Raw genomic sequence first — 14,609 nt, 5'->3', positions numbered from 1 at the left:
AGCCAAACCCACAATTAACCCCATTAGAATCTAAGACCAAACCTTCACACATTAGGTCCAAATATGGTCCACCAATCCGATCCAGAAATAACCCAAGTGCAATGGGCCCACCAAGGCCCAATACCAAATGGGTCCATAAGAGTCCACTAATGGCCCAACTATGGCCCAATTTTCCAAATTGGGCCCAAAAATTATATGGGCCTTACCATGAAGCCCATCTAAATATTCTAGTCTATATGCTTGTTCTTGGATGGCCCATCAGTAGCCCATTCACCAAAACCTAAGAAAAGGCCCAACTCAAGGCCCAAGCAAAATTAGAGTTTTCACATAAAATGACAATTAGGGTTAAGTGTTCTCACTTAACCTATTAAGGACTTAACTCATTAAGTTCATTACTCTACTAAACCAACATACAACGAAATCAACATGAGTCATGACTTCAGTCCAATGGTCCAAACGCGGGTCCTAATAGGTCCAAACCAAAAAACCCAAAATTAGGGTTTTCTAACCTAATCACAAAGTAGCCCAGTCGAAGATTAACTATTTAGGCCCATTAAGGCTCCACTAGATCGGACACCATATACTGCCACCTCGGGCAGTGGTGGTCGGTGGTGGCTTACGGCGGTAGCCCCCACCTCACGGTGGTGGCGGGGGGCTTCCGGACATACAAACACTCATTCAACCTCATAATTTCCGAAATCATCAATTACACTCAAAACCAAACTCATAAAGACACCCACAACCACCTCGCACATTGGCTGGTGATGGCAAGACATGGCTGAAATGGCAGCTACCATGGTTGGCTGCCATGGTGAGCGCCTAATCCTCCGACCAATAATAATCATGAGTCCAATAACATCATATGAAAAATGCGATGATAAACATAACCATTAGCCACTGTTGAAGGTTGGTAGCGTCACAATCAACAAAACCGGCTGCTGAGGCCAGAAACGGCAACTAGGGCGTACCCACATCGCTAGCCGGAGTGAAAAAATACGGGGGAGAGAGAGAGAGAGAGAGAATGGTCGCATATACCTGTGATGAGAGCTTCCTGATGAGAGCTTCCGGTTGCCCACAATATCCGACAACAATGACGTGGTGGTGCTCGACGATGCAACAGGTAGGAAGGTGGCGGTCGACTCAGGTGTGCCTGATCGGAAAACGGGCAATAGAAAGAGATGGCGGCTGAATTCTTAGGCCAGGGTTCACAATGCAGCAAATGAATGAACGGGTTTAATCCCGCCTCCATTCAACTTAAGTCGTTTTGTTCACTTGTAGCCCCTACCCAACATTTCTTTTTCAAATTAAATCCAATAGTTACCTTTTAACCCTTGATTCCATAATTCATTACAATGTAGGTCCAAAACTTACCATTCACACCCTGATTTTTGAAACACTTCTCAGTTTAAATCCAAAACTTACTCTTTTAACCCTCAAAATCCAAAATTATATCAATTAGCTCCCCAACACCAAACCCTGCTAGATATTATTTACTTTTGGGTTATTATTCACATTAACCCTTGTCTATTTATTTATTCAATACATGGGATGCTACATACATACATATATATATATATATATATATATATATATATATATATATATATATATATATATATATATATATATAAATTATATATGGTGATGTTCAATCGAGAACCATAATTAACCAATGAACCAATGAACCATCTTTTATTCAACTTTTAGAAATGATATTTTTATAAAAAAAATAAAAAAACAAAAAATACAGAAATTTATAACTTTTTATCATTTTTCCAATGATATCAAATTTGATAATTTTTATTTCGTCAAATTCAGAATGTGAATAGTTGAAAATTCACAAAGTGAATCTAAATTCACACGCTGAATCCGAAAAATATAATTAACATTCACAATGTGAAGTTATGAATTTATATATTTTTAATTTTTTTTTTCGATAAAGAACAAACTTTAGAACTTGCATAAGTAATTCCATACTTAAAAATAGATTTGAAAACAACCAAGCCCACAGTTTGTAGTAAGAGAGAGAGTTTCTATTTAATGTTTATTGTGAATCCTATAACCAAGCTATGTGACTATATATACCCCCTTATGTCACTTCATTATACGCCGTAGTAATGATTGTAGAAACTTATCACCTGCTTCGATTGATCGGTTGTTATTGTAGCTAACAACCGCATGTAGGGAAGTCAACCCTATATATATATATATATATATATATATATATATATATATATATATATATATATATATATACACACACACACATATATGTCTCACTTCGAAGATCAATAGTTATAGTAGTGTGAGTATGCTAAGTTTTTAGACTTTGCAAATGAATAGAGTCTCACTAAAAAGCCCATAACTAAGGAATGTGAAAAGCTCTCAGCCCTAACTTATAAGTGGATAAGTTATTAGGCATAATAAATTTTTACAAAGTTTATAAAAGCCAAGCATAATTTGTATGCATTTATAGTATAAGAAACTATCTTTTATAACTAAGTATGTTTCTTGTATAAACTTTGTAGTGACAAGGCCTATGTTATTTTAGTAGTTGTATTATTCTAGTAACATAACATATGAACATATTGATGTTGAAAACTAGTTTATGACATGTAAATATCAAACTATTGTTTCATAACTAATATAGTATTTGCATAAAATAATAATATATTATGTTTATTATGTATGAATTTATATAATATTGTAAATGTATTCTCCTAAAAAATATGTAAAAATATAAAAGAAGGGCCGTAACAATAACCTTAAAGTATGGTTGTCGGGTCGTTTCGAGTATTGGAAGCGAGAAACCGAGATGTGTTGCCTTAAACACGAACCAACGAGACTAATTTACTTTCATAGGAAATTTTAATATAAATTAATATGTTGAGGGTTATTTGGTAATTTAACCAAAGCATATGGCCCATTTATTAATTAAAACAAATTAAATGGGACTAAATTAGTTAATAATTTCCAAATGAGGGACTAAATGATTTATTTAAATTCTATGTTTAAGTTTTGGACCTATTTTGAAAATAAATCTCAAGATGAGGTTTAATTGATTTAGACTTATTTTAATTGATGTAGACCTATTTTGAAAGAATTTTTGTGTAGGGGTAGATTTTGAAAATTTTAATATGAAGTTTGTAAGGTTTGGATTTGGTTTGTAAAGACATTTTGAAAAAGGGTGGATCTGGGACATTAAAAAACGAAGTTTGGGTAGTTTGAGTCTTATTTTGGCAAAGGTTTTTTTGTTTTTTGTTTTTTTTTTGGGAGTGAGGTTTATGAATATTTTAAAATAAAGTTTGGAACATAAGCTTTTATCCTCCTGCTCGTCATCTATGCAAATGAATAGTAAATAATAAACCAATAAATAAATAAGTTGTTTTGGCTTGAAATTTTGATCAATAGAAAACAAATTAACAATGGTGGCGGTAGAGTAGACTTACGATGGTGGTGATGAGGGTTGAAGATGGTGGTACACGTTGGTAGTGAAGGGCAGAAGTGGGGTGGTGTGAGGCTTTCGGCAGCCTATTGCTGCCTTCGTCTTCTTCTTCTGGTGGTGATCAATAAATGGGGAGGGATAGAGGTGTTGTGTGTGTGTGGGGGGGTGGGGGGGTGGGGGGGGGGGTTCGTCCACGACAGCAAAACAGTAGCAATTCCGACACTGGTGTGTTTTTCTTGGTGGTGGCAATGGGGTGGCAGCAAGGTGGCTGCCACTTTCCTCTTTATTTTTCTTAGCGGAATTTGATGAGGGGAGGAGAGGGGATGGTCAGGGAAGGGTTGAGGTGGTGGTTTCGATCAATAGAGGGTTGTACAAGGTGGGTTTCAGTGGTGGAACAAGGTGGTTTTTCAAGGAGGGGTCAAAACTAGGTTTGGTAGGTGATCCGAGAGCAACAGAAATAGAGACAAAGAAGGAGAAGTGCTGAGTTTTGGTGTGTGATTGAGGGTCTCCAAGACCCTTTATTTATACCAGTAAGGTTCCTCTCTTAAGCTTGCAAGTCCATGCCTTCTAGGAAGGCCAAACACTTCATCAAACCCATGCTTAATACTTATGGTGGAGTGTTGGGCAAAGAGGGATGGGAGGAAGGAAGGGAGGGGTTTGGACAGTGCCTCCTGGCTGATAAGTGGGGCCCACCATAGTGACCAAATCTAATATTACATGCCCTAAAATGCTCCTTGATTTGTGTACCGGGTTCGGGTCATCTAATATTATTTCTACTGTGTCCTTTGATAGATTCAGGTTCAAGGATTAATTCAAGTTACGGAATTCTGGGAAATCATGTTTAAAGTTTCGCGTCTAAATGACCCGAATGCTTGATTTTTCGATTTTTGCAAAAATTTTGATTATGAAATTAAATATTAGGCCATAGTCTGAGTACAAAAAAGCTCTTAGAATTTCCATAAGAGGTTTGTAAGTATCTTAACGGATCGATTCAATTTTACGTAATTAAAGAATGTTAGTGTTTTCCTGCTTGTTTTCTTAAAACTATCATATCTTTTGAACATGAACTCAGTTTTGGACGTTCTTTATATTTTCGGAAACAAATGAGCATATAATATAAGGTTTTAGTGTTTCTTTTACTCATAACTGCGTAATACAAATTTTCAGTTTTTTCAGACGCATTAACTAATGCTATAGTTTGAGCTGTTTGATTCGTTTGATAGTTAACACATTTGGAATTAAGATATCATCTAGTATCTTATAATATTTGAAATGAACCACTTTATTTTACATTAGATGCACTAAAACTCAATGGATCAAATTAAAAAGAGTTTTACTATAATTTAACCGTTCACAGTCTATGATATGAATTGAGAGATGTCACACAATAAATGCTTAAATTTGTCCTTGCATGTAAGTTAAAAGAAGTCTGCCATTAACAGGAATATACAAATTGTTGTGTCTGTATGCATTATTTCCAACAATATTAGTATAACCCTTTATATTAAGCTCCTTCACACCTTTATAAATGAAAAACACGTCCTTTGTCATCCTAAGATAGTTAAGAATGTTCTTGACTACAATCAAAATATTTTTACCAAGGTGTATCTTGATAACGAAACATCAAACTGAAAGCATACGAGACATGAGGTGTTATACATATATGATTTCGTACACGATCGATCATACATCCAAAATGTATGTAACCTGAATAATTTTCTCCAGTCAGTCCCTAGATATATAATAGTAAGCTTTGATCAATGTCACACCATGTTGTGTGGGCATGGACCCTTTTTTAGATTCATACATTTTGAATTTCTTCAAGACTATATCTATGTATCTACCTTATCTCAATCCAATGATTCTCCTAGATATATCTAAGTATTCGGTTGTCCTCTTCCTTCTCTAAAAACTTGATCGTCATTGTTATCATGCCTCGTCCTTCTTCTCCTTATTCTGCGAATGAAGAACAAAAGCCCTAATTGCTTAGGTTTTCACTTGGTGGTTGATTCAATCAACTCAAGTGTTGTTTATTTGCTTCTTAAGTACGACTACATTAGAGGGGTTATAGTTTGTTTTGTTGATTGATTTTTTTTTGCTTAGATTGGTTGAACATGGAGCTGATTCTTAGGTTTATAAGTTATTATTTTTTTGTTTTGAATGCTTCCATTATGTGTCTTTGTGGGAAAAAATCCTCACAACCAAGCTTAATCTTACCCCATATTATAGGGAGCCTGTTGGAAACTTTCTTAGTTGGTACGAGACACAATACTTTAGCACCGATCTTTAAGTTGTAGCCCAGAAAATGTTTAGAAGCGTGACGCGACCCATCACGGACAAAACCATATCAATTAATCCATGGTTCCTATTCTTAGGCACACTATTATGCAATGGTGTTCGTGGAGGAGTGATCTTTGAAACTATTCCATAATTCTTTAGATGATTGCTGAAATATTGACTAAGATATTCTCCACCTGTATCATTCATAGTTTCCTATGAATGATGCATTTATCCTCATTCCTAATAAACAATACTCACATACATCATCTTTGAGCAAATGATTTCAAGATCCCATTTACTTGGAGCTTGGTGATGTTTTTCCTATTTATATGATCAAGATGATAATCTCATATACATGATGTATGCAAACTATCTTTGGATAAATTTTAATCATTGTTTAATATTGTGCTATGATTTTTTCTAATGCATATAACTGTTTCATAAATACCATTACATGGATTTGCTTAAAAATAATGTTCATTATTCTTGTAAACGGAAATAGTACTATTTTCATATTCAAAATCAAAACCATCTCAATACAATACATGAATAAAAATAATTTTTGTACCCATTTCTAGTGAATCGAATCAATCTTATAACACGATAGAAAATCTAGTAGAAAACATATGCTCGTAGTCCCCAATCCTCTTGACAACAACCATGTAGATACCTGGAGTGTCGCACCAGTTGACTTTTTTCTTCTTTATATTCTTGGTATTTAGGATAGCTACGCTATTAGTGTTCCTTTAGTACGTTATAGAAGAAAATAGCTTCTTGAGGATTACTTGTAAGATATATCTCAAAGTGAGCCTTCATCTTGTCCTTGGGATTGGTGTCGGAGTTGGGTGTCCCAACTTTACATTTCTCTTTGGGTGGTTGGCACCATTGCTAGTTACCATTAAATAATTTTCTTCATGGTGTAAAGACAATAAGATAGGTAAATATTAATAATTTTTCAATTCCACTTTGATCCCTCCAACACCACTTAAGGTGTTAAAGTGTCGATGTAACCTCACTTTTGGCTCTTCTTTCCATTTTACACTTTTCTCATGTAAGTACATTGATTGAAATCACATAAGGTAAAATTACACTAATTTAATTATCATTTAGTCATGTAAATACAATTTGTTAAGTGAATAAACCAAAAGAGACAACACGGCATCATGTGCACATATATATTAGCCTTCCACAATACATACATCATCAAATTCAAGTAAAATAATGAGAATGAGCTGGTGATTTTATTCGCATATGATCACAAAGGTAAATTAATGAACGTGGTCAACCACGCAAAAAGCTTACAAATCCTATTGTGGACAACTCATGAAACCATTCCATCTATCACAAAGAGGAGGAAATAATCCATGAAAAAAAATCCTACACGCAGTTCGAGTTATGGCCTCCTATACTTCTTCTGGAGTACTCGAAAAAAACCCAACGATGGGGATGAGAATCTTCTCAAATTTCCTCCTTCTAAACTATGATATAAAAACAGAAAACCAAGTAATGAACAATCGTCTAAGTACATGGAAATCTTGAACTACTAATTGTGTTTCATCAAATGTTCATATAGCTAGCTTCAGGTTCTTTACAAGTTCAGCTGCAGTCATACAAAAGTCATCCTCAATCTGCATAAATAAAAAAATAGAACTTCCGATTTAGATGCCGATACAAATATTATTTTCCAATCATGACACAGAAAAAATATTAATCATCACCACACTCCAATACATTAATTCGAATGATTAATTATTAAAGGTGGGGGATAATTTCACTATTGTTATCATTAATCGCGATTAGGGTTTCAGAAAATGTATACCTGAGCAACAATATTGATTACAAGTGTGTCCTTAGCAAAAGGCATGGCACTGCTACTAATGATCGACAATCCAAGCTTTTGCAAATGGGTTAATGATTTCATCAAGGAAGAAAAGTTTTTCTGGCACTCAATTCTTACAAGAACACTACTTCCTGACATTCGAACTTCAATCTCAGGTGACAATTTGCAAAGATGAGTATTGTCTTCAGAGTTCGTTTCATCAGATGAGTAGTATTCATCATCGCTAGTACTAAGCCTAGACCTCGTTATGGAAATAACGGATTCTTGAACGTTCTTTCTCTTCGTTCCTGATAATCTCTCCAGTTCCTTCACCCGATCTTGAAGTTCTTTTATGTAAGTAGATGCGTCTTCAAGCACAGATGCCTTGTCCATCTACAAAAGTTCAAACATCAATTACTTCATCTATATTTTGTTAATTATTTATGTGATTTGAGTCTGTTAACAAGTTCTTAAGACAGAGTTTTATCGTAAAAAAGAAACAAGTACCTTCTTAAGCTTAGGGATGAGGGAAGATAAGGAAATGAAGTGTCGATTCAACTTTTCTCTTCTCTTCCTCTCTGCCAAAACATGATCTTGTGCTTGAATCGGATTCCTGGGTATTATTGGAGTCTTTGTGGCACCAGTAGCTTCATATCCAAGTGAATCATCAATTTGTCGCATCTCGTTTTTAGGTTTTAGATCTCCGAATGATATGGTGAAAGTGTTGGATGAAGGAAGACTAGTAGCAACAAGGGGTTCTGGGGTTGGAGATTCTTTCTTAAAAGTACTGCATCTTTTCTGAAAAGATTGGTCGATAGGCGTCATGTTTTCAGTATAGCATTCTGAGGAAAATGAATCAACGCTGAAGTTATCAATAATGGTGTCATAAAGTTGGCTTATTTCATCACCATTCATGAATCCTATATCTTCCGTTTCCTGTAGTAGAGATCCAAAATTCCATTAAAATAAGTTCATGAAGACTATATATATTTTTACTGATAAGGCTTGAATATACGCAAGGCAATCTGAATGTGTTGCTTACCATTTCTGATAACCATACTGGTGACAAATCCATTACTACTTGCGATCTTAATATGTTCAACTCTAGGTAATCTGCAATAATATGTACATCAAATTTCTTTAAATTTAACAACAAAGTTGATTTAAAAACGGATGATATAGAAGAAAATTTTCGTTGGAGTGAGAGTGATGAGAGGGGATAAAGTTTTTACCTTTCAATGAAGGAGAAGTCTGCTTTTTGTCAATTCAATTGAGGATGAGGAGAAATTCCTTTGTTTTTATATTGTAGCTAAAAGACTTGTTTAAGGTTTGTTTATTCAACCCAGGCATGTGCAAATGTAAACTCCGTGTCTCGATAAATGGTATTAATATTTCTTGTCACTTGCTTCCAGAAAACGTGCTTTTTTTTTTTTTTTATATATGTATATATTTTAATCCCATGCTTAGATGTATGGTCAAAGTAAGCCAATAACACGCTATGACCTTATGGGCGATCACCTATTACCTATTTGAGTCATATATGGAAAACGGGAGTGAGTAGGTATTCTTTTGCTTTTGCTTCAAAAGTTTATTGCGTCGTTATAAACCTCTCCGAAAGATCAGGAAGAAGATTATCTTTCATAAAGGCAGGCGCAAGCAATTGATTATGTCAATTGACTTTTGAACAACATAAAGAAAATATATGAATATTCAGGTCTTACTATATCTAGAACATAGTTACTATATAATCAGTTTCACATATAAGTAAAATACATATTATATAACACGTTGAAGGAAACCTTACGTCGTTATGTTCAAGGTTTTTCTATGTCTTTATGTACTTGATAGTTTGAATTATGTGTTTATTTATTTCAGACTTGGTATTTAAATATCCCTTTTGGTACAATCAATGAATTATGTCTTTGACTCTCAAATCCCACATGGTAGCATGTTGATTAATTAGGGTTAATACTCCCCCATGCCTTCCATTCTATTCACGTAGGGATATCAAAAAGTATGGTGATATCCCGAACCCGTGGTTAATCAAGGAATTTAGGAGCGGGATGGGGGTGGGGAGAGTGGAGATTTCAGGGGCGGAGGCGGGGGCGGGGGTGTGGCCGGGGGAACAGGAAAATTTTGGCGATGGGAGATGGGGGTGCAACCCCCGTCCCGTTTACTCTTGTTGACATCCCTACATTCACATAATCCATATATACATATATACAAAGATAATATAAATGAGCCTATCTATACAAATGCAATGGGCTAACTAAAATGAGCTAATATACATAATAAAATATTCACTAATACGTCCCTCCATTTTGAAGGGTAGTAGACGAAAGAATGCTCAAACTAGATCTAAATTCGGAGCCAAAAGGTCACTTCAACAACATTTATAATAGTTCGACATTTAGCTTCTGCCGCTGATATGGAAACTGTGGTTTGGCATTTGGAGGACCATGAGACAATGTTCTCGCCAAGGTAAACACAATAACCCCTAGTGGAATGACGTGAGACATGACATCTCTCTAATCGCCGTTTGAGTAGGCAATGCCACCCATGGTGGAAGATGGGTGAATATGTAAGTCGGAGTCAATGGTCTCTTGTGTGTATTTGAGGATGCGCTTAAGAGCATGGAAGTGTGGCTCTCGGGGATCGTGCATGTATAGATAGATTTACCGAACAACAAAAGAGATGTTCGGGCGAGTGAATGTGAGGTATTGAAGGTTGCACGTAAGGTTATGGTAAAGAGTCGTGTCAGCAACAAGAGGATCATCATGAGTTAGCTTCGTTTGAGACTTAATTGGGGTGTGATAGGGTTGCACGTTTCCATGTGAGCATGATCTAATAATTCCAATGAATATTTCCACCGAGAATGAAAAATACATAATCGTCTTTGGGTGGCTGAAATAGAGAAAAAAAAGGTACATTAGGCCAGTCATGACAAACTCAGTAGACATCCTGTAAATGGTGCTCTGATGGAAATCTGATGAGGAGATTGTCAATATAATGTCATCAATGTACAATAACAAATAAGCAATTACATCCTCTATCTTTAAAATGAAAAGGGATGAATCAATTTTGCTATAACCAAAGCTGATTTTGGAGATGTACTCTGTAAATCATTGAAATCAAGGTTGCAGATATAATCTTGATTTTTGGAGTATCGAAATCCTAGGCGCTAATGCATGTAGAAAGTCTCATGAAGATGTCCGTGAAGAAAAGCAGTCTTCACGTCTGAATGGTAGTTGTCGGTTTAACAATCCGACTAAACGTCTCATCACTATCGATGTTAGGACGTTGGCTCTTCCCGTTGGCAACGGGGCGAACTCTGTATGTGTCAAATTTGCCAACATTGTTAAACTTCTTAAACAAACCTCGTTAGCTCTGTGAGGCCACAGAATAACATTTGAGCATTGGGCAGTCAGTGGTGACATGAAGATTAAGGTGATGAATGGGTTTATGGATACCATGGCGAGATCTAGTGACCATTGGGTAAGTGGAACCCATAAGAAATTGAATGGGAGGTATAACTTCTCAAAAATCACAACAAATTTAAACTTTTCAAAACAACCCATTTAATAAAAACAAGTGTTTACATAATCATTGTTTCTAAAACATTATTCAAAATCAGAGTATCCCAAGATTAACAACATAAAACCAAGGATGTGTTCGGATATGTCTTCGCCTTGCCACAGTCCTTAGAAGTACCTGAAACCACAACTAATAATGGTAAGCCAAGGCATACTGAGTTTCCCTAAAATACCACTACACAATGTACAATCAATCAAATAATGGGTCTACAACCTCCTGCTTGGATTATCCATGGCCTACAACCTTACAGTTGGAATGCCTGGACCCACAACCCTACAGTAGGAATTCCTAATACATAACGGGTCCATAACTACCTGGCTGGAATACCCCCAACCCACAAACTTTTTGGATGGAATACCTAGTACAGTCTCAACCCCACCATACCATGTCGACATGCACATAACAATTAACATATAATCAAAAACCAAACAATCATATAACCAGTTAACAGTCTAGCAGGAAGATCCACAAATTACTATTGTATAGCAACATCATGGTTACTAGGATACATAACCAATAGGAGCCGGCATTGGTGCCTACGATCCACAAGAATAGTGAGGAAAACTCAACTCACATTCTAACAAATAGTTGAACAAGATACTTTTCCAAATACCGGCTCTACATGTCACCTAATCAATAGATAGAGACCAAGGCTTTACTATATCTCTAATACTCAAAACACCCTTAAGTTAAACTGGTCAAAATCAACAAGTCAACTGGTTCAACCCAACCGAGTCAACTCATCCGAGTCGACTCAGTCTTCATATGTAGGGCATACTCCGGAGGTATGCGGGGCGTACAAGCTGTCCGAGGAGTTGGGGCCAGATCTGCGTACGTGCAACGTACCCTTTGGTACGCCCAGTGTACGCAAAAGTCCCCTTCTTAACATATGAAGAGCTTGTTTATCCGATTAACAAGTCCAATTGCAGATCCAAGGCTAAAATACCATCAAGAGTCATACAATTTCCAACTTTATTACTTTGCATGTCTATTAAGTGCTTAATACACAAAATCTTAACATCTTAATGCCTTAACACTTTCTATAGCATGCATGGAGGAAAACTAGTCACTGAGACCACATTTTTATGACTTAAGATCCCTCATAAGGTGTGAAAGGATGACTTATTAGGTCAAAATCATCCCATACTCACGAATTACCATACCTGGGACCAAAAGTGCCCTAAATGAAGAAATGACTAGATCTACAAGAGATACTAATCAATCAAGGATATTTTTACCTTCTGGAGGTAGCTAACAAGTGAAGAATCCAAGATCTAAGTTGCTTCCAAGTTTCAAGGTCGTTGCACCAACTTCTTGTTCTTCTTCAAGAACACGGACAAAGCACAAAAAATAAGCTAAAAAGATCTCTTCTCACTTAGGGTTAGCTAGAGGGTCAAATTATCAGTTGGAAGCTGCTGAAGAAATGATTAATGAGGCTATAATGATGCTTATATATGAACTAAAACCTAAAAATTAGGGTTTGAGGTTTCATTACATACGCCCTACATACGCGGTGTATGCCTAGCGTACTAGGGTCTGCCCAGTACACCTAGCACACACAACATACGCTTAACGTACTACTTCCTCGCAAAAATTACTCAAATGCCACTGTGGGCCATTCTTTCGTTCTTATCAAACATAAGGGCTAAAATGCAATGTTCTTTCATACTCAAGGTTAAAAAATGAAAATACCTTATCATCGGGGTGTTACAATTCTCCCCTACTTGAGCTAGACTTTGTTCTAGAGGTCGGTTGTCACGAATAACTCAGGGTAATGCTCTCGCATCTCCGTCTCTGATTCCTAGGTCCATTCGGAGTATTTCCGATGTTGCCACATCACCTTCACCAAATATATCTCTTTGTTGCGTGGAACCTTCATCTTTCTCTCCACTAACGCTACCGGTATCTCAATATAATTCAGGAGCTCATCGACCTAAATATCATCCAAAGGGACCACTACCTCATCGTCCAACGCATATTTTCACAATTAAGAAACATGGAAAGTGTTGTGAATCTAGTTGAGCTCCCTTTGTAAATTTAATCGTTAAGCTACCCTACCTACCTAACGATCACACAGAACGTTCCAATATATTAAGGACCTAATTTCCCCCCTCTTCCTAAAGCGTATCAAAACATTCTAGTGTGAGACCTTCAGTAGAACCATATCGTTGACCTGAAATTTCAATGATGATCGGCACACGTCGGCATAACTCTTCTGTTGACTCTGAGATGTTAGTAGTCTCTTACTGATCTGCTAAATAAGCTCCATGGGGTACGACATCTTCGACCATACATGAGCTTAAAAGGCAGGATACCAACGTTGGAGTGATAGTTGTTGTTATAGGAAAACTCCACAAGAGGTAAGTAGGAATCCAAACTCCCACCAAAATCTATAACACAAGCTATGCAGTTATCGCGGTTAAAATTTCAATAGCGGTCACATGCCGCTATTTGAGATCGCGGTTATCATGGTGGTATAGCGGTGATATAGCTTTTTTTAAATATTACTTATAGTTTATAATTTTATATTATATTTATACAGAATTTATATATTTGAGTATTAATACTATAAGTCTATATAGAATTAATATCATCAAATGTAAAAAGTCATATTAAAACATAACATAATATTCTATTATAGTAATATGGAAACTAAGTAGTGCCAAAATAGAGTTTAATTGCATTTCATGGGTTCAATATCGTATTATTAGGTATTGGTTTATTTAAGGAGTTAAATCCCATATCGCAACATCATAGGTGTGGGTCGATTTAGAAAAAGCATTAATAGAGTCCGACCATTGCACCTCAAGTCTTCATGAGTACAGAAAGAGGTGAGAAAAAGAGTTATCGGTAGACATAGTTGCTTTGAATGCTTTCAATTATGTTAGTTGTTCGGGCTTTTTAAAATGAAACTGTAGTGAGATTATTAAAACTAGCTTTTCATTGACAAAGTAACAAATGGCCCAAAATGAGACGAAAATGGAATAGCGCCCGTAGCGCCGCTATAGCGGTTATTGAAATAGCGATTGATGTGTGTAAAATCAACTAGTTTTATCCCTACTTTTTATTAATAAATTGAGCACACAAAGGCAGTGAACCTATCTTTAAGTGGTATAGATTGATAAGTAAGGTATCGAACTCAGGGAACGGAAAATTAAACTAATAGCTAATTTTAACTAAAACAAATAATAAAAGTAGAGGGTTTTTCTCTAGTTTTGCAAGACTAGAAACTTAGACAAACTAAATTAACTAATTAACTAAAGCAACAACTATTCACCATATTTGATAAAGATGTTTCTATTTAGGTTCAACCAATTCACTCCTATGGTTATTTGAGTTTAAGGTAGATTAATTGCTATTGGTTACCAATTATAATAGTTAGGTTCATATTCATTACTCCTAACCCTTAGACAATTAACTAATTTAAGCGTTGATCAAGTGTTTAAACTAATTAATTCCCTAGATTAATTA

At 35.9% G+C, this 14,609-nt stretch overlaps 1 protein-coding gene across 1 annotated transcript; it reads right to left on the bottom strand.

Moving 5' to 3' along the window:
- Positions 1-6,933: 6,933 nt before the first annotated feature.
- On the bottom strand, positions 6,934-8,857 carry LOC145043813 (transcription factor bHLH18-like). Its single transcript, XM_078992572.1, has 5 exons — positions 8,777-8,857; positions 8,587-8,657; positions 8,052-8,480; positions 7,545-7,937; positions 6,934-7,353 (listed from the first exon to the last, which is right to left on the bottom strand). Exons 2-5 carry the CDS (start codon positions 8,617-8,619, stop codon positions 7,291-7,293), a joined length of 918 nt encoding a protein of 305 aa, XP_078848698.1. The 5' UTR covers positions 8,620-8,657; positions 8,777-8,857; the 3' UTR covers positions 6,934-7,290.
- Between the last annotated feature and the right edge of the window lie 5,752 nt (positions 8,858-14,609).

Source organism: Lactuca saligna, chromosome 4 (genome assembly GCF_052625555.1).
Source record: "Lactuca saligna cultivar CGN05327 chromosome 4, ASM5262555v1, whole genome shotgun sequence".
Classification (NCBI taxonomy): domain Eukaryota; kingdom Viridiplantae; phylum Streptophyta; class Magnoliopsida; order Asterales; family Asteraceae; genus Lactuca; species Lactuca saligna.
This window is presented reverse-complemented; position numbering and strand designations above follow the sequence as displayed.

Excerpts from the sequence above, each read along its gene's own strand:
- LOC145043813 (XM_078992572.1), bottom strand. The coding sequence starts at position 8,619 with ATGGATTTGTCACCAGTATGGTTATCAGAAATG. Across the intron at positions 8,481-8,586 it reads CAGTATGGTTATCAGAAATG|GAAACGGAAGATATAGGATT; the intron begins GTAAGCAACACA and ends TCTCTACTACAG. Across the intron at positions 7,354-7,544 it reads TAATCAATATTGTTGCTCAG|ATTGAGGATGACTTTTGTAT; the intron begins GTATACATTTTC and ends TTATTTATGCAG.